General features: G+C 34.8%; 1 protein-coding gene across 1 annotated transcript; it reads left to right on the top strand.

Moving 5' to 3' along the window:
* Nucleotides 1–1838: 1838 nt before the first annotated feature.
* LOC145305333 (cryptochrome DASH-like) lies at nt 1839–18907 on the top strand. Its single transcript, XM_080146950.1, has 21 exons — nt 1839–1972; nt 2794–2876; nt 3909–3967; nt 4201–4254; nt 5687–5746; nt 6612–6680; nt 7597–7650; nt 8472–8549; nt 9634–9719; nt 10654–10719; nt 11202–11255; nt 11749–11832; nt 12440–12526; nt 13149–13187; nt 14120–14237; nt 15368–15431; nt 15984–16126; nt 17105–17174; nt 17298–17442; nt 18004–18122; nt 18697–18907. Exons 1-21 carry the CDS (start codon nt 1887–1889, stop codon nt 18795–18797), a joined length of 1719 nt encoding a protein of 572 aa, XP_080003076.1. The 5' UTR covers nt 1839–1886; the 3' UTR covers nt 18798–18907.
* Nucleotides 18908–20938: the final 2031 nt, after the last annotated feature.

The following is a 20938-nucleotide window of genomic DNA, read 5'->3' as shown; positions in this document are numbered from 1 at the left end:
AGTGGTGTTTCCAAGGATTTATAATGGCGGTGCGTGAAGCGCACCTAAAATATTTACTCCCCCTTTGAACTAAAATCAATTAAAGACAACAAGAGTGGCGTATTTGATCAGGTTAGGAATATAGAGTGTAGTTAGTTTTAATGGTTTTTAATGAAAATTGCTATAAAAAAAACATGTCTTTTTGTAAGGGTATGTACACAAAAAAAATGATAAACTTATCCTGAAAATAAAATGACATCATATATAGTTATTCATTTAGACAGACATACAGTGTTGAGAAAAAGGCTTAGATAAATATCAACGCTGTTTCTTTTTTATATAAAATAACATTTTGATTAAATATTTGTTGTTTACACATGTTTTTAAAGAAATAAAAACACAATATACAATGCAATGTGATAAAAAGCAGAAACCGTTTGGAAGGGCGCGAAGCGCAAATTTTTTTCTTCAAATATGCAGGGAGGGAGGGGTTTTTGGGCTATTTATTACACTAGTCCCCAATATTTCATATAAAATTTTCTTTTTTGTTGGCTCAACAACTTTGGGGACTTTAATGGAATTTTGATTGGTTGGTTAATTAAGTCGAGTTTCCATACATTTCATCCACTAATTGTAATCTAAATAAGGGTTTGTGATTTTGTGTATCATCATTGGGGATGTACAAAATTTCTTTGGTAAAAAGTTTATATTATACAAAATAAAATACTTCCTATTACCTAGTTTGTTATGTTCAGTGAAAAAAGATTATAACCTAATTTCTACACTAATTAAAAAATTTGGTAAGGTTAAATGAATAGTAACTGTCTGTTTGGCGCGAAGCGCCAAAAAATTTTTTTTGGAGTATTTCTTGATCTTTTTTTTTTGAAACTGGGAAAGTTTTGCTTTTTGTAGGGTAGGGGGCAAAAAGGGGCATTTTTATTGACCAGGGGGGGGCAAAATGGGGCATTTTTCAACAATTAGGGGGGGGGGGGGCGGTGGCTAGGGGGGGGCAGGGGGGGGGGCGTTTTGGTCGCTAGGGGGGGGGGCGATTGCCCCAAATGCCCCCTTCGGTTCGCACGCCACTGATGAGATCCTACAATACCAGACAGACAGACAATAAGAGATCCTAAAACTTTATTATAATTAATTATATCCAAAGACCTTATTCGAATGACGACATTTAGTAAAATTTATCGCGGCATTTAATCTTTTATAGCAGACAGATTTGTTTACATACAAATTGGAAAAATTACATAATGTTAAAAATTATATAGGTAAAGTTTTATAATTTACTTTCATTTTAGTTTCATCTTTTATTATTATGTAAGCTTTTAGCAGTTACATTTTTAGGTTGAAAAAGTATTATTTAAAGGAGTTAGGACGAATAAAAAAGATTTTATTCAGATTTTCAATGACGCCTCGTAGTTTTTTAGGATATTTTAAAAAATAAACGTTAATTATACACTATATGTACACACTCCTTAGTTTTATATTACTAACGGCTACGCTCCTAGAGGCCTCTACGGGCACTTGAGGAGGGGGGAGTTGAATTCGATAACCCAATTGTTTATTTTAGATATAAAAAGAAAATTAAATTTTTTTTGAGTGGAAGGCCGGATAACTTTTTTCTTTGGACGATTTATCTTGGAAGGATGGTGGTACACCCTTCCCCAAAATAGTTATAAACCTTCCCAGGATGAGACGTTACCCTGTAAGGGAGAACCATATCGGTTCGGTGGTTAACGAGATCCTTTGGTACTGCAAACAGATAGGGAGATATATAAAGCTAGACATCCTGTTACTTTAATAAATAGATAGATATATTTTTAAAGTATAAAACTGTCTTTTTGATAAGCCCGCTTCAAAGTTTCAGATAATATTAGAAAATTTAGTCGATTTTATATAAAATGGCTGGAGGCCGCTCTGCTGCTATCTATCTATTTAGAAATGATTTGAGACTGCATGACAACGAATGCTGGAACTTGGCAAATAGGTAAGATTATCTGTCTTGTTGCTTGTGATCTTTTAAACGGCTGCATTTTTAGTAGCGAAGCTACTCTATAAATCACTGTCTGTCCGTCAGACCGTAACGCTATGGGGGAAACGTGATATTCTCAGCTTCTATTCAATATACAACTGAAACTTTAAGTTCACATTCTACATATTTATACAAAGTTTCCTTAAGATTTATTAATTAATTGGGGTGCTAGATCGATTCCTAGATTTTTGCGTTTTTTAAAACTTTATCGACTCCTTTTCAAGATTCCTTTTAAGCGATAGACAGCTGAAATTTTTAGGGATTAAATAAGTCCACAATCTACGTATTTCTTTACGAATTGTCGATCAATTAGGATGGTCTGCTTCTATAAATTTTTTTTCGGATGCCCATTCTTATTATTTTTAGCTTTGCACCTTATGGATGTTGTCATCCTTTTTTTTGTGTAATTTCTTGTTATTAGTAGGAGTAAAACTCTTGTTCAAGTTCTTTTTTGGGTCCTACGACAACCGCAGAAGTCCCAAACGTCGGAGTGGACACTTAACCTAACCTATTTTAGACCATCTAATAGGTTTTTTAAATGCCTAACAAAGGGGCTTATTTGTTCATTCATATCTTAACTTAACCTAATCTGAATAGAAATACTTAATAAAATTAATATTTTAACACTCCTGCGTTTGTTCACTCCGACGTTTGGGACTCCTGCGTTTGTCCTGGAACCCTTTTTTGCTGGTTAATAGGATTTTGATTGCATTTTAATTACTACAAGTAATTTAATTCATACTCTTAATAATTGTAATGTTAATGTTTTAATTTAGGTTGGCTGATTATGTGATTCCAGTTTACTGTTTTGATCCAACACATTTCCAACCAACATGGCACTTCAAGTTCAATAAGACTGGTAATTTGTTCATTTAAAAAAACACATCTTAAGTTTTTTGTCTTTAAGATAATTTTCTCCATAAAGTTAGTTGGTCTAGGTTATAATTATCAGTCTATAAACTTACTAGCATCTGCGCCCCTAGAGGCCTCTAGTTTTAAAAACAACAAAGATGACAACATCCATAAAAGCAAAGCTCTGAAAAGTTAGGACAAACGGACATTAACACTTGTATTGTGTCAGAACTGAATAATTAGAATATAAATGAATAAGAGTCAAAGCAAAATTGTGAATAAATTTGTTCAAAAAATATCTTGATACAGGATAATGTTTATGGACATACTTACATTTTTAGGACTTGATTATAGTGTTGCTTTGCTTATAATATTAAACCTTGTTGTTCCAGGAATCAGTATACCAAAAATCAGAACAATCGGTTAATTAGATCACATAAAAATTAGTTATTAAAAAAGTAAAAAATCTACATGTTTAAAATGGACGTACGGACATTCTGGTAATGATTATAGAGTTGCTATGCTTTCTAAATCGTACCTAATTACTATAGGAATCACCATGCAAAGTTTGAAATCAATAGGACAATTCTAACATGCCTAAATTAACGAAAAAAGCTATCCGTCTCGGACGGACGTATGAACCTACCCAAATTATAGAAAAGCTTCGCTTTTAAAAAGTAGATAATTTTTTCTAGAGGAGATTTTCTCTTGGGAGGTTGGTGTTACTCTCCCACAAAATATTTTAAAACCTTCCCAGAACCTATAATAAGCTACCTTGTAAAGGAGAATAATTTCGGTTCAGCGGTTAGCGAGATTCTTCGGTACAAATAGAGAGAGAAAGACATCCTTTTACTCGTACATAAGGGCTGTATGTTAAAGCCGGTTTTAAAGTGTTTTGTAGCTTAAAAGAAATATGAAAGAATTTTATGTCTATAGATGAAAGAACAGTTGCCTTTGTTCATTTTAAAAGTTTTTTTTCTAAAACTACCTAATATTGTTAAATTATGTAGGTATCTTTTATATAATTTTATATTTTTAGAAAGACACCGGGCCAAATTTTTGGTAGAAAGTGTTCAGAATCTCAAGAATAATCTACAGGAAATCTTTGAAAATATTTTATTTATCTATAATCTATATGAATGGATTGCTAACATGGATATCACTTATTGGTTAGTTTATTTATCCAGTAGAAGGATAGGGGATGGAATAATTTGGGGACGGGGGAGGGGTCGGTTTTTAGCCAGCTACACGTTTCGTAACAACGCCCATTAAGAGGCGTTGTCACGAAAGTCTCTCACTTACAAATTGTAATTTTCATTGATGTTGAACAGACCAAATCCAGTGACCTGATCGTGTTCAAGGATGTTCCACACAGAGCATTACAGGTAAACAAGGATGACAACATCCATAAAAGCGAAGCACTGAACGGTAGGACAAACGGACATTAACACTTGTATAGTGTCTAAACTGAATAATCAGAATATAAAAGTATAAGAGTTGAGGACTTGATTATAGTGTTGCTTCATTGCGGACATTCTGGTAATGATTATAGAGTTGCTCTAAATCGTACCTAACTACTACAGGAATCATCATGCAAAGTTTGAAATCGATAGGATAATTCTAACATGCCTAAATTAACGAATAAAAGCTATCTATCTCGGACGGACGGACCTACCTTAATTATAGAAAATCTTCGCTTTTAATAATTATAGAAAAGCTTCGCTTTTAAACATAAACTTACAGAACAAGTATCTCAAAAAAAAATTTGTGAGGGGAGAGGGGAATTTTTTCTAGAGTCGATTTCATTTAGGAGGGCGGTGGTACCCTTCCCCAAATTAGTTATAAACCTCGCGAGGACCTATGAGAAGATACAGTTTAATTAAGAATCACATCGGTTCAGCGGTAAGCGAGATCCATCGGTGCAGACAGAAAAACACGGATATCTTTCCTGCTACTTCTACGTAGTACCCCCTCATTGGAAACTAAACAATTAAGGTATTAAGTCCCTCGGAGAATAATGAAAATAAATTAATGTAGTCCTTCATGAGGATTAAACGTAATGGTTAAAAAAAATTTGGATTTACTTGTTGGGAACCAACTAATAACAATTTAATATTGTGTTTATTAAACTTGGGTACTAGTTTTATTTATAGGACAATGACCCCTCTCTTCTTGGTAAACATATATATTGTGTCACATGTATCTGTTTCTAAATGTGATTCGACTACTTTGATTATTATTTTTAAAAGCGAAGCTTTTCTATAATTAGGGTCGGTCGGTCCGTCTGTAACGGATAGCTTTTTTCGTTAATTTAGGCATGTAAGTTAGAATTGTCCTATCGATTTCAAATTTTGCATGGTGATTCCTTTAGTAGTTAGGTAGATTTAGAAAGCGTAGCAACTCTATAATCATTACCAAAATGTCCGTACGTCCATTTTAAACATGTTGATTTTTTTACTTTTTTAACAACAAATTTTTATGTGATCTAATTATCAGATTGATCTGATTTTTAGAATATTGATTCCCTGGACAACAAAGTATAATGTAACAAACGAAGCAACTCTATAATCAAGTCCTAAAAATGTAAGTATGTCCATAAACAATATCCTGTATCAAGCAGTTTTTTAACAAATTTACTTACAATTTTGCTTTGACTCTTATACATTTATATTAGGATCATTCAGTTCTGACACTCTACAAATGTTAATGTCTGTTTGTCCTACCGTTTCAGTGCTTTGCTTTTATGGATGTGTCATCCTTGTTAAGATATATTGAGTAGCTTTCCTATGTGATTCAACTAGTATGATTATTATTTAGGATATAATGAGTAGTTGCGCTTCTGGTCAGGTTCCTGTTAATGCTGTCATCTATCAAAAGGCAGGACTATCAACAATAAGTTTTATATTTATTAGGGCTGGCAATCCGCCAAATTTTTTGGACTGGATTCGGATTCTGACAAAAATCAGCCAAATAAAAAAGCGCATTAATCCGAGGATTTCTGTTTTTTTGAGGATTGCGGATTTTCGGAATTAGGATTGTGAATTTTAACAATATTTTTACAGATCTTTTTTTAAATAAAAAATAGCCCCTATATAGCCATTTTCTAACCCTCGCTTAACCTAAAATACAAAAAAAAACTTTGGATGCTACCAAACATTTTATTTTTAGTTTTAAAAAAACAATAAAATACATTTATGGTTTTTGACTGCCACATTTTAAAAAAACAAATTTTTGAAGTGCTACAAAAGTCATAAGAATTGACAATCCGAATCCGCAATTTGAAATGAGTCCAAAAATCGGGCGATTTCGGATTTGGATTTCCAGTTCTAATTATATCTATTTACATACTCTGATAAAACTGGTTAGTTTAAAGCTTAAATAGTTCTTTTAAAGATCAAGCTCTTAAATTATAATATAGGATATTTTAATACGGGTAAGCCATTTTAAATCCTTTAAACTAATCAACAATTTTTTGTCAAGAAATATCAATTTAAATTCAGAATACGTTTAAATTCGAATTTTTAAAATGTAAAGACGCTTTGAGATACCATGCATTACAAGATAATGGTGTTGTGTGTGTGTGTGTGTAGCCATTGTTTCTTAGTGTTTGAACCTAAGTAGTCATGGAGAAGGACGAGACACATTATTAGGTACATTATATTGAAGTGCAGAAAAGTTTGAAGTTCACTTTTTATAAGATTATTAGGTATGTAATAATGTTTTAATTGTTGATAAATATAAGGAAGTTACCTACGAAGAAATAAATGTAGAGGCTAAAATCAAAGACTTGTGTGAAGCTAACAAAATAAAGGTAATGTTTTTATTTTATATTTAGTACCTAGCGAAGATATTCTATAGGTAATTCCTAGATTCAGATTTATATATATTTTAGGAATTTCTTGTTTGAAATAGACGCTTCAAAGTTTTTTAGAATCTGTTGTGAAGAGTTGTGTCTTATGATCAAGAGCTTAACTTAATTGTTTTGTGGGTTTGTCGGTAATGTTATATGACTCGATAATTTGATTTGTTCCATTAATTTGGAAATTAATATATAGGAGTAAAGAAGTTCAACCAGGTTGGAAAATATACACTACTAGGGGGCACTGTAGCTCTGTGGTAACGCATTGAGTTACGGTGATATTCGTTCAAACCCACTCGTGTTGCAATCACATCATGTCTCAAATTCACCAATATGTATTCACGCAACCTCCCCCAGTTGCGTTAGAAGGGAGATTGTTAGGTAGTTTGGATGCCTAATAATCAAGTGTATAATACCAACACATCCCTTAATCCCAGGCTCCTCTGAGGAGAGTGTCCATTCATTACGGTGACTAAATCTGGGACACCTGCCATACATACTCTAAATCGGCGAGGGTGAGACAGCGTGTCAAGTCATACTTGAACGTGAAGCTTAAGCTGGCCCTGGTGGCTATACAAAAGTGTCTCAACATACTCCATGAGTCTTAGGTCCAAAACCGAAGAAACTATAGCTAATCAAACAAAACAATATACACTAATGTTTTTGTATCTACTCTATAACTTACTTTGTCAGTCGGTCTGTCTGTTACCGTGGGGTATAATGGGTACCTAATGGGTTTCTCTTCTTTAAGGGAAGATTAGATGGTTGTTATTTTAAGCTTTCCTACTTATGGATGTATGATTCGGAATTACTATTTCAAATGATAGGATAGTTTGAAATACTTACTGAAACCATTGAATAATTTCAGGTTCATGAGATTTGGGGATCAACCCTCTACAACCTACAAGACCTACCTTTTAAGGTAAACAATTTTCCAGTATGGCTTCGAGTTCGAAAACAATCAATGTCCCCTGAATTACAACCGGTTCTCAGCCTTACTGAAAAATCATGTATAGCATCGTATTGCAGACAATTTTCCACAATAAAAATCAATAAATTAAAATCAGGTTTGTCAGCCTAGGTCTTCGGCCTCTCGGAGCTAACAAGACTGGTTTTATTCTTTCTTATAATTTTTCATTTTACTATCCGCGGAAAGTTGTCTATAATACGATGCGATAAGAGGGGGAAAAATTTGGCACATTTGCGTAAAAAGTGAGTGTAGGCTTTATCTTTGGACTGAGAGGATTGTTTATAAAAGAAAAATAATTATTATATGATGAATTTTCCCAAGTTTTAAGATTTTTTGGATAGGCCTCCAGGTTCAGGAGCTACAGGCCTCCAGTTTCAAGAGCTGTAGGCCTCCAGGTGGTCTCTAGACAGGTGAAAATATTTTTTTTTTTTTTTGAAGAGATAGAGGTCAACTTATTAAACAAAATATGCATCTTTTTTGTTGAAATATGTTAATAACATTTAAAAATATGCATATATTGTTATATAAAATGACCTCTTAACTCTTCAAAAAAAAGTTAGATTTTGGTTTTTACCTGTCTAGAGGCCACCTGGAGGCCTGCAGCTCCTGAACCTGGAGGCCTATCCAAAAAATCTCAAAACTTGGGAAAATTTATCATATAAGAATGATTTTATCCCTAATAACCTATCCTCTCAGTCTAAAGATAAAGCCTATATACTCGCTGTTTACACAAATGTGTCAAAACTTCCCCCACTCTTAACTATTATATTTAGGTTAGCCAAGTACCTGATACTTACACCAACTTCAGAAAAGACGTGGAGTCCAGGGCCAGAGTTAGACCAGTGACTCAGGTGTGCTAATCCAGCTTATACCAATAACAAAATTAATTCGAAAAAAAATCACGAAACCTATATGTAGTTTTTAGCTGTCGTTTGAGGGCATCATATAGTAAAATTGACAACCTCTCCATTTGCTCCCCCAAATTATGTATTATTTATGATTTATTTCACTTTTTGGTTATCCCTTATAACTGTTGTAAATCAGTAGATAAAAATAACAGGATGTCTCCCTCTCTGTTTGTGTAGCGAAGGATCACACAAACCGAGTAACCGACATGGTTCTCCTCAACAGTATAGCTTCTCGTACAAGGAAACTATTTTGGATTGGGGTACCACCACCTTTCCCCTCCCCAGGTTTATTTCTTTTTAAACAACTAGCGGCGTCGCCCCTAGCCTCTAGGGGCTTTGCCCCAAGAGGAAATTTTAAAAAATTAAGTAAGTATGGGAATCCTTATATCTTCTTTTACCTACCCAGCCGAAAAAATTGCGAATGAATCGCCAATCCAAGCTGAAAAAATTACGAATGAATCGCCAATTTTTGCGAAAAAATGACGAATTCGCAAAATATATGAAGAAAAAAAAATTCTAAAAAAAATTGGGACGTATTTTTTTGTTTTTTTTTTGGGGGGGGGTTGAGGGTGTCCTACCCCCCAAGAAAATAACCTAAAACCACCACAGGACCAGTGGAGTAGAATCCAATAGGTTCAGTGGTTACCGAGATCTAATGGGACGGACGGACAGACAGACAAACAGATGGACAGACAGACAGATGGACAGACAGACAGATGGACAGACAGACAGATGGACAGACAGACAGATGGACAGACAGACAGATGGACAGACAGACAGATGGACAGACAGACAGATGGACAGACAGACAGATGGACAGACAGACAGATAGACAGACAGACAGCCAGACGGAAGGACAGACATCATTCTACTTTGTATTATAGATTAGTTTCTCAAGACATAAACCTATGCTATGTTTCAATATTCAAGGTGGTTTTGTAAAGTACTGGGATTGGTAGCATTTAACCTCTATTAATGAAAGGTTAACCTTACAATTAAATATTTATTATCAATTTTAATTATTAAGGAACCTGCCCAAGTAAAGCCACTGCCCAAAGATGTTATTTTAAATAGCCACGAAATTCCAAGTCTTACAGATCTCGGACTAAAGGAATTAAAGCATTGATCTTATGTAAATATAAGTTTTTCTCGTATTCATTCGAATCCGGTGGATAGGAACCGGTTCTCATCCATAAGAAAAAACTATGTCTAGCATCGTATCATATGCAGCTTTCTACGTATACAAAAATTTCCAATCACAAGATTAAAACCAGTTTTTTTAGCCCGTGCCTTCGGCACCTCGGGGCTAAAAAAAACTGGTTTTCATCTTATAATTGTACATTCTATATCCGCGGAAAGCTGTTTATAATATGATGCGAGAAATTACTATTCCCGTTTTCCTACGCGTCTCAACCGAAGGAAAGTGGAAAAAGAATTGTAGGTACGTCTTGATTCTCTGCGAAAAAAATACATCATTTTTATAACAGGTATTATTTTTTAAGAATAGGTGGAATGATAAATGTATAAGTAAAGATGTTAAATCTAGAGAACTACCTGATCAAAATGGTGGATACCATTTAGTCTGGTAGCAAATTACTTTCTGTTCCCTTGTAGGGACTTAGCTGTGCTTATTTTTCTGACGCTATTAGCTGCTTTCAAAGACCTAATACAAAATCGGGACAGGGTCCCCGCCCTGTAGGGAAAGTTATATATTACTCATGTCTCCTCTTTTCTTTTACTTTAATTGTGGGATTATTATTTTCTTTCTCAAGGTTTTCAAATAATTTTTTGCAAACAATAAAATTTTATTTGAAAATATTTCTAAAGGATAAAATATATGTGGATGTTGAGACGTTGGAAATCTAGGTTGCTACTTTAGTCCTCATTTATTACTTTCTTCCAGTAGGAGGGGAGGGGATGGGGTTTAAAGAGTGGATTGTATTAGCCGCCATTGAAAGACCATTTTGTTAGAGTAAGCGAAAATATGGTGCACAATCCAAGTAACTATATATCAATTATATTTTTCAATGCTTTGACTTTAAAAGGATCTACCAGCACAAGACCGCAGAACTGCTTTTCCATTCCAAGGTGGAGAAACAACTGGCCTACACAGGTATCCTAATAATAAAATAACAGGATGTCTGTTTGTTTGTTTTTCTGTTTTTTTTTTGTACCAAAAGTTCCCGCTAACCGCTGAACCGATCGTGTTCTCCATTACAGAGTAGCTTCTCATATGTCCATTTTAAAGGAGGGTACCAAGGGGTTGGATGGATGGATTGTTTTTTAAGCCAGCTTCAAGTTTCACTGTATTAGAGTACATGATAATCTGCTGTAGGATCCAAATATCCATTACTGGATTAAAAATAAGATTACTTTTTTTCTTATTCTGATTTTCCTCTTGTCTTAAAGCACTACCTAATAAATTATTAAAAATTTACAATTCTTTTTATTAAAATTCTCTTTTTTCTTACGTTTTCCTTTATATTTATAGTAAACACTAACAACATAACCAAACCTAACTTGCCGCCATTTTTCTTGGATAGGATTCTATGTTAAACTATTTTAAGAATTTTTAGTGTTGACATTTTATTTTAGACTGAATGAGTACCTGTGGGGAACCAATGCTGTGGCAACTTACAAAGAAACAAGGATTGCACATTTTTACAAAATTTACATTTTTACATTGACATTTGGTCGGGCTGAAACTTCTACTTAGAGGTTTGGGGCGAAGCTACCTTTTAACACAAATAAAATACTTCAATATATCTTTTTGTAAAAGTAATAGGATGTCTGACTGTCTATTTAAATCAAAGAGTCTTGCTAATCGCTGAACCCTTATGATTTTTTTTTTACAAATGTAGCTTCTTACAGGTTATGGGAAGGTTTAAAACTTTTTTTTTGGGAGGGTGTACGACCACTCTCCCGAGAGAAATCGACCTTAGGATAATTAACCCCTGTCCAATTAAAAGTAGGTAACATGGTGGACAGCCCCCCCCCCTCTCCTCCATGAAGGTCCCCAAGGGCCTATATGATATAAGATTTTCTGCAAATATACTTTTTAGAGTAACATTCGCAAGAAAATGTCCCCAATTATAAAGAAGCCTTGTAACTAACTAATTGAATATGTGCAAGAAACCTCCAGAAATGGTTTATTGGGTACGAATTACTCGACCAAGTTCAGTCCCTGGCTGGCACATGGCTGTATTTCTCCAAGATTTATATTCAGGAATATTAGCAACTTAAATCAGCGTCCAACAGAGTGTCCTACCCACTTAACCACTAATTGTAACTAACAGAAGGAGAAATTTTGTGTATCATCATTAGGGATACATCATTTTATTGGCAATTGTCTTATCCCTTTAGAATGACCTCTGGATTGCATGTCATATGATATGCAGTAAAGACAAATACCTGCGAGTGTAGGGTAGGTGATTGGTTCGAATCTCGGCCGTCACCGCGTCATAACTAAAGACGTTAAATTGGTTCTTACTGCTGCTATGTCAGGTGCGCGACATAAATAGGGGGAATGCCTTGGTGGGAATGCCTTGGCCCACAAACAGGCGCAACTAATTATCATGCCTAGTTAGGACTTCTCAGGCAAAGGTCGTGCAATTAAAGGGTTGGTTGTCTGTTGGATATTACTTAACCTAATATCCACCAGTGGGCATTGTAGTATTGCATCCCATTACAAGCGGATTCTGCTCTGAATTCTCTAAATGGTCACATGATATCGAAGGAGAATCCCGCCAAATTAGGTAATAGGTAATAATAAAAGACAAATAGTTTAAAAAGTTTACTCTAATTTTAAATTAAAGTTGCTATAATTATTATAGAGAAATCAAGCGCTATGAAAAAGAGGTAGTTTCGAATAACTCCACCTATTGGGTTATTTTTGAACTATTATGGAGAGATTATTTCAGGTAAATAATGTTTAGAGGATGGCTTCGAAACCAATTACTATCCGCTGGATTAGAACCGGTTTTTGGCAATACGGAAAAATCATGTACAAAATATCCGCGAAAAGCTGTTAACACTATGAGATAAATAACTAGTACCTATAATTAGTTTGTTTTAATCCTAAAATATTTTTATAAAAGTAGCAAACCTCGCTAACCACTGAACCGCTACGGTTCTCTTTTAGTATGTAGGTCTCTTAGGTCCTGGAAAGGTTTATAGCTATTTTGTGGAAGGATACAACACCCCCCCCCCAAAAAAAAATTCTCCAACCCCCTAAAATTTTTTCTCCTTTTTTAGGGTAAAATTTAACCCTCCACCACCTTAAGAGTCCCCAGAGGCTTCTAGAGGCGTAGCTTCTATCATACAGCAACTCAGCTTATACCAATAACGAAATTAATTCGGGAAAAATCACGAAACCTGTACGTGTTTTTCAGCTGTCGTTGGGGGGGGGGGGGGGGGGGGCAACACATCGTAAAATTGACCTCTCCATTTGCCACCAAAATAATATTTTAGATTTCTTTTGCTTGTTGGTTATACCTTTTACCTGACAGCAACTATAAGTGTTACTTTTATGAATATTTTTAGGTTTGTTTGCTTGAAATATGGCGACACCGTGTTTTACAGGTATTAATTTTACTAGCAGTTACCCTTAAAGTGTCTTTTCGAGCACAATCGAACACCTTAATTTGAAATAATGGAAAAATTAGATTGGGATAGTTATTCATGGTGTCAATTGTCAGATTAGGTTAGGTTATAATAATCAGGTACGGTACAGCCCGTCATGGGTGGGGCTCCCGCAGGGGTTGGACTGAAAGAAGATATTCCTTATTTTCAATTTATTTTAAAATATAAGGGAAGTTGGGTTCTGTGCTCTTAAGGCCCTTTGAGGGAAAGTAACCTTCAATTTGTAACTCACAAAGCGTGTTCTACAAGTTAGATAATGCCTTTTTGTGTATTTCTGCATGTATTATAAAGTATCTTTGTTTTTTTGGATAAAATATTAAGATTTTTTGGTAATAGTCCCTTTCATAGCAACGCTCCTTAAAGGGCGATTCGTCGTATTTTTAAAATGGCTTTTTATTGGTTAATTTAGGTCAGGTTAGGTTATATTGGGTTGGGTGATTGCCCCACAGGGTTAGGCAATTTAGCTCCGTAGGGATAGAGCCCCCCGCAGGGGCTAGAAAAAGGAGAAAAGCTACTGTGAAAAAACGAAGAATCGCCCCCTAAGGTGCGTTGCCACGAAAGGGACTATACCCGATTTTTCAGTTCAGATATAAAATATTTTTAATAATATATTTTTTCTATAATTTATCTTTATTCACCAGGTAGGAGGGGACATTGGTCTGTTTACTACACTAGTCCACAAAGTTTTATAATAACGTTTTCTTTATCGTTGGCTCAACAACTTTATAGCGCTTCATTGTATTTTGATTTGTTTGTTCATTAAGTTGAGTTTTCAACCACTGATTGTGATCTACAGATGGGGTAGTGTATCATCATTGGGGATGTACATTGTACATCAATTAGATATCTCCGATTTTCAAAATATTTTCTAGAACTGGAATCAAAGGAAGAGAGGTTGAAGACTGGAGCAAGGATCTGGCCAAATTTCGACTGTGGGCGGAGGGGAGGACAGGCGTCCCATTTGTAGATGCTAATATGAGAGAATTAAAGGTTTGTTTCTATTATAATAATATCGTAGGTAAATTTTCTCTGAAAAAATAGGTACCTTTTAATCCCCTTTTGAATTTGAATATTTTTACCCCATAAAGGTTTCTACCCTGGGGGTCAAATATACATAGACGGTTAATCACTCCCCCCCTCTCCCTCATTTTTTTTTGGAAGGGGGTATGGTTAAAATATATTTGAGGCTTTTGTCTGAGGGGAGGACAGGGGTCCCATTTGTGGATGCAAATATGATAGAATTAAAGGATTATTGCAAAATTTTTACTCACCATGTATCAAATATGTGAGAACTAAAGGATTATTGTTAAATTTTTACTCACCATGTATTAATAAAATGGCTTGAATTTTCTAAGTACACTGAAAGTTGGTGGGCTTTTTGTATTATTATGTTAATTACTAAATAGCGTCTGTGCCCCTAGCAGCATTTAGGGGCTTTATTGGAAGAAATATGTAAGGACAGAAAAATAGCCTAAACCATACCCAGACTTATTTTAAAATAAAGTAGCCTAAAATCATTCTAGGACCTGTAAGAAGCTTCACTTTAAAGGAGAACCATTTCGGTTCAGCAATTAGCGAGATCCTTCGCTACACAAAAAAAGCTTACTACGGATAAGATAACATACTTTTATAAAGAAGATTTTAAATTTGGGGTTCTCAAAGTTACCCATTATTTATTACTAATTTATTCGGGAATAGTCCCTTTCGTGGCAACACCCCCCTTAAGGGGCGATTTGTCGTACTTTTAAAATGGCGCTTTTAATTGGTCATTTTAGGTTAGGTTATATTGGGTTAGGTGATTAGAGGCCCCCGCAGGGTCTAGAAAGAGGAGAAAAGCTACTGTGAAAATACGAAGAATCGCCCCTTCAGGGGCGTTGCCACTATACCCATTTATTCTCCAAAAATCCCTAGTTATACCTATATTTGCAAAGCGATTATTTTTGAAGAGCAAAAATTTTTTATCTCAAATTATTAGGTAGAAATTGTCTAATTTTGCTATGTTTAACTTTAAGTATTCTAATTCTGTTAAAAAGACTTAAGAGCACATAACTCTAAGAAATCTTGTTATAAGAAAACCGTTTCAATTATGAAAATTAGGTCCTAATTCATTTTATTTCTAGGAGACTGGTTGGATGTCCAACAGAGGCCGGCAGAATGTTGCTAGTTATCTCATCAAAGATATGGGTAATTTTATTCTTTGTTTTTTGGTCCGGTTTTGAAAATTAAAGTATAAAGATTAAATTCCCGTCGTTTACCTAAGATTTTTTTTGATTTAGATGAAAAAACAAGTTGCTTTTTTATTTTTTATAAAGTGTTTTTGTTCACAATTTTGGGTGGTGTTTGTATCAGAAGTAAATTTTTAGGTCTTCAATAGGATTTAGGCAACTATAGGTGAAAGGAAAAGTAGTTTTTTTACTTTGTTGATTTCCTATTTTTCTTCTTCGCTTCTTATGGATGATGTCATTCATGTTTTTTTAAACTAGCGGCAACTCCCCCAGAGTCATCTAGGGACGCTTTTGGTGGGGGGAAGTCGACCCCAACCAACTTGTAATTCTAGTTTTGAAAATAAAAAGGAAATTATTTTGTGGGGGCTCATTTTTATCTGCGATATTTCAAGGATCTCTGAGAAACTCCGCTGTAAAGGAGAACCATATCGGTCCACCGGTTAGCGAGATCCTTCAGTTAGACATCCTGTTACATTTATATAGGGATTAAAATTATAAACACCAATATTAGGTATGGATTGGAGGCTGGGAGCTGAATGGTTCGAGTCCTACCTGCTTGACCATGATGTGTGCTCTAACTATGGAAACTGGAACTATGCTGCGGGTATTGGTAATGATCCCAGAGAAAATAGAAAGTTTAACATGATTAAACAGGTACCAAAAGTTTTATAACACCTTATAATATTTAGGGTTGGCAATCCGGAATCCGCCCATTTTTTGGCCAATTTTGGAATCCTAATCCGAAATCCATTTTTTGATAGCGTATTCGGATTCTTAATTGGTAGGCTAAAATTAGCGTCTTGAGTTTTTTCTTTCAACTCCGCCTTTTTTAAGGCAAATATTATCATCATTAGGTATATATGACATCTTTTAAAATCTGATTCAATTCTCGGAAGTGAATAATATAAAAAAAACAAGAATATTAATTTTTAGAACATATATAGCACTTTATTTTTTTTTTTTTTTTAAGAAAGCCTTTTAAAATATTGCTAGAATCCGGAATCCGAATCCGGAATCCGCCAAAAATAAGAATCCGGAATCCGCGAAAATCCGCCAATTTTTGTACGGATTCTTGTAAGAATCCGAATCCGGTCAAAAAAATTGACGGATTGCTATCCCTAATAATATTCGTTGGCTTAAAAGGTTTGGATACTTTTATTGAATTTTGATTGTTTGGTTCCAAGCTTGTAATGTCAAAACTTTTAAATCATATTTTAGTAACCAACAAATCAAAATTTAATAAAAGTACCTAAAGTTTTGCAGCCAACAAATAAGTTAATGTAATGTTCCAATGTCTCTTCCCTCCAGCAAAGCTATATAGTTAATTTCCCTATTATTCACGGTTACGTCAATATACTTCTCCCATTAAATCAGAGGTGTATCTTAAGCGGTTGTTTATAGTCTAACTGGGGTGTATATTCTGCGCAAGATCTATTTTTTCCCTGCTGCAAATTTTTTACTTTTTTCCCCCTCCAACCACTTATTTTTATTTTTTTAAATCCCCCTTTAGCAGGGTCAAATTTGCAGAATATACACCCCTGTAGTCTAATTATAAGTAGTTGCACTAATTGAAATAGATAATGCCATTTTTCTAATAAAGCCATGACATGTATTAAACAAAATATGTTTTAGGGTATGGATTATGATCCAAACGGAGATTACGTAAGAACCTGGGTTACAGAGCTGGCAAACATTCCGGGAGGTAAGTAGGGGTCCTCTCAAAAAACGCCTAAATTAATAAAAGACCTAATTATTTTAAATGTATTGGGGGGGAGAGGGGGGGTTCTTTTCTCGACCCTAGACTTATTATATTAATAACTTTCAGGTAAAATTCACGTACCCTGGACCTTGAGCTCTGGTGAGCTGGAGAGGTATGGAGTCAGCCTGGGGGAGAATTATCCTAAACCTGTGGTTGTAGCTCCAGAGTGGTCCAAACATGCACAGGGAACCAACAACAAACAGAACTACAGGAATTTATGATTTTATGTTTAAAGGGACAGGACAATGGCCGATAAATTAAGGTATATCCTAGATGATGATACGCAAAATTACCTCTTCTGTTGCTGTAAAAGTCCCCAAAGTTGTTAAGCCAACGAATAAACAAACGTTATTATAAAACTTTGGGGAATAGTAAAATGAACGTCTCAATGTCCCTTTCTTCCCTGCAAACCTAGGTATTTCTTGTGCACTGGAAACTTCATTAATTCTAACCCCTAAGAAGACCCCTGTCGCTACTGGGTATTATTCCTGTGAGACTCTTCTAATTATTACTTAACCTAACCTAACCCAAATAAGCATCAGAAATACTTTTTATAGGTATATATAAGAAAAACTAACTTGTGGTCCAGATGCAATCTGAGGGAAACCCTCATATGTTCGTCTGTCTTTAAGGGTTTTTGATATTGTTTTTGTTGATTTTTATTATAAAATTTGATGTCACAAGTTCAATGCTATAAACTTTATCCTGTTTAAAAATTAGGATTTTTTTCTATAAAATAGAGCTTATTATGTTAAAACATAAATATAATCAGAGGGGGTAAAGGAGGTGGTCAACAGAGGGGAGGTGGAGGGTCAGGAGTTCAACATAGAGGGGGAGGGACTGGCGGTCAACAGAGAGGAATTGACTTCTATTTCAAATCGGAAAAATCAGGTACATTTATTACAACAAATCTACATAGGTACATGTTTAATGTTTTCATGTTACTTTCTAATTTCAATATTTACTAAGCGAAGTTCTGACCAAAAACTTTATCTACATTCGCTTGTGATGTGATGTAATACCGACTTCTTTAGGATATTATGAAAAGTAACATCCTTAACTAAAACTAGTAACAGACAACTAACCATTTGATTGCTGCTAGTCTTACACAGTGCATGCATGCCAGTACGTTGCACCTGTGTTTACTAACAAATACATTCTCACTATTAGTGCCACATACCTTTTTAATATTTCTATTATGACGCGGTGTGGTCCACACTCGAACCTGTCACCCCTCTGTCTAATTTTTAAAGCATTTTCCTTTCTTAGCCATAATGTAAAATCTTGTATATTTTTAGTTGTCCGGGTCTTCGGCCCCTCGGGGCCTACTTAACTGAGTTTAATCTTATGTTTTTTTTGATTTTACTCTCAGGGGAAAACTGTCGATTCGATTCGATATCTAACTAATTCCTAGTCATGCTCTAATTATTTTTTTATCCTTAAGAATTAAATATATTTTTTTAAGGTGGCCAAGGAGGGGAAGGAAGAGGCAGTGGGGGACCACGTGGGGGAGGGGGGAGCGGTGGTGCCAGAGGAATTCCAAGGGGAGGAAGGGTCCAGTATTAGTGTTAATTTGTTGCCCAAGAAAAGTGAAAACTACTGTTCTTATGAAAAATGGAAAATGAATTCATTCAATTATAGTGTAAAAATGTAATTGGAGCTGGATCTATAAATCAGATAGTGATGCCCACTGCCACTGCCTGTGCTGCCAATAAAACACGGATCTTTAAAACAAAATTGCAGTAGTAAGCCAGGAAACACTTTGGAAACACCCACCACCGGCTCATTTGGCGATGCCAGTGAGCCGGTGGGTGTTTTCAAAGTGTTTATCGGATTACAACTGCCATTTTGATCACAAGATCGCCATTAGGTAAGCTGCTTTCAAAATCGGCTCACTAGAGGCATCGGCAGTGGCATTGCTGTGATTTTATTAAAGATCCAGCTTGGTATTAATGCTATGGTTTGTCAAAAACATTTTTTTTCAATTTAAAAAATAAAAAAAACAATAAATTGTTAAGCACTAATATTCAGCTGTGATCACCAATTACTTTGATATTTTTTGTATTAGATTATTATTAGTAGCGAAGCTACTCTATAATTCACAATGTCCGTCCGTCCGTCTGTCCGTCCGTCCGTCCGTCCGTCCGTCCGTCCGTCCGTCTGTCCGTCCGTCCGTAATTAATGAATTGGGGGAAACGTGATTTTCTCGGCTCCTATAAAAGATAGAGAGCTGAAATTTTTTGACAACATTCCCATCATTAAGGAGCACAATTAACTATAAAACATCAATGGCGATCGGACCGCTTTTTAGCAGGTTTTAGGCTATTTTTATATTTTTTCAAATTTTCCTCATAACTTGGGTGTTTGTGGTCCGATTTTCAAAATTTTTTCAGTTAAAGATATCAAAATTAAATTTCCCGTCATTTGAAGAAAACAACAATGACGTTCAGACTTCCTTTTTGCAGGTTTTTGGCTATTTTTATATTTTTTACATTTTCCCCCATATCTTTGGTGTTTATGGTCAAATTTTCAAATTTTTTTTCAGTTAAAGATATAAAAATTAAATTTCCTGTCATTTTAAGAAAACAACAATAAAGGTCAGACGTCCTTTTTGCAGGTTTTTGGCTATTTTTATATTTTTCACATTTTCCCCCATATCTTTGGTGTTTATGGTCCAATTTTAAAAAAAAATTTCAGTTAAAGATATTAAAATTAAATTTCTGGCGTTTTAAGTAAAGAAACAATGGCAGCCAAACTGCCTTTTAGCAGGTTTTTGGATATTTTTATATGTTTGACACATTTCCCCATATCTTTGGTATTTTTGGTTCAATTTTAAAACTTTTTTGCATTAACAGTTTCAAAGTATTTTTTCCCATTGTTATGTGCATCTAGTATGTAATTTACCTTAACCGTTTTCATCATGCAAAATAAAACAAGGTTTCGTATTTATTTTCTCCAATAAATCTATTCTTGATTTTAATAAATACACTTTAAATCTACTTCTACGTATTCCCATCCACAGTTTTTTGTGCTTCGCTACTTATGGATGTTGTCATCCTTGTTTTTTTTTATTAAATATAAGTTTGAAATGTTATTTGTATTTCAGATTGATTGATTAATGTTTTAAAAACAAGTCATATCGATTCCTAATTAAAAATAAAGGGTATAGTCCCCTTCATGACAACGCCTCTTAAGGGGCGTTTTGTCGTATTTTCACAGTAGCTTTTCTCCTATTTTGAGCCCCTGCAGGAAGCTCTTACCCTGCGGGGCCTAATGCCTAAACCTGCGGGGCCTATTGCCTAAACCTGCGGTTAACCTAGTATCAAAAGCTACTGTAAAATACGACAAAACGCCCCTTAAGAGGCGTTGTCATTTAAGGGATTATACCACAAATGAATATTAGATAACCAAAAATATACTATTTTCAAAACCAGCATAATAAAATGAATTCAGCAATGTTTTTGCCTTTTTGTTAGAATTTTAAGTGAAAACACAAAACTTACCTATTCAAATTTATTAGTAAATATTTTAAAGTAAAGAAAACATTTGGGGCGATTTCTCTTGGGAGAGGGTTGTTGTGTTACCCTCTCCCAAACTAAATAAACCATAACTTGACCTATGACAGGCTACATTGCATTTTAAAGGAAAGCCAAATTTTTTGGCTAAGTTTGGTGTTTTCAAGCTTAAGATCTCAAAATGTCTAGACC

Source organism: Acartia tonsa, chromosome 14 (genome assembly GCF_053477335.1).
Source record: "Acartia tonsa isolate MP-2025a chromosome 14, ASM5347733v1, whole genome shotgun sequence".
Lineage (NCBI taxonomy): Eukaryota > Metazoa > Arthropoda > Copepoda > Calanoida > Acartiidae > Acartia > Acartia tonsa.
Note: the sequence above shows the minus strand (reverse complement) of the source record. Positions and strands in the feature narration are given on the sequence as shown.

Coding starts and splice junctions, on each gene's coding strand:
- LOC145305333 (XM_080146950.1), top strand. CDS start 1,887: ATGGCTGGAGGCCGCTCTGCTGCTATCTATCTATTTAGAAATGATTTG. Junction 5,747..6,611: donor ATGCTGTCATCTATCAAAAG/GCAGGACTATCA, acceptor GATAAATATAAG/GAAGTTACCTACGAAGAAAT. Junction 8,550..9,633: donor GAGTTAGACCAGTGACTCAG/GTGTGCTAATCC, acceptor TTAATTATTAAG/GAACCTGCCCAAGTAAAGCC.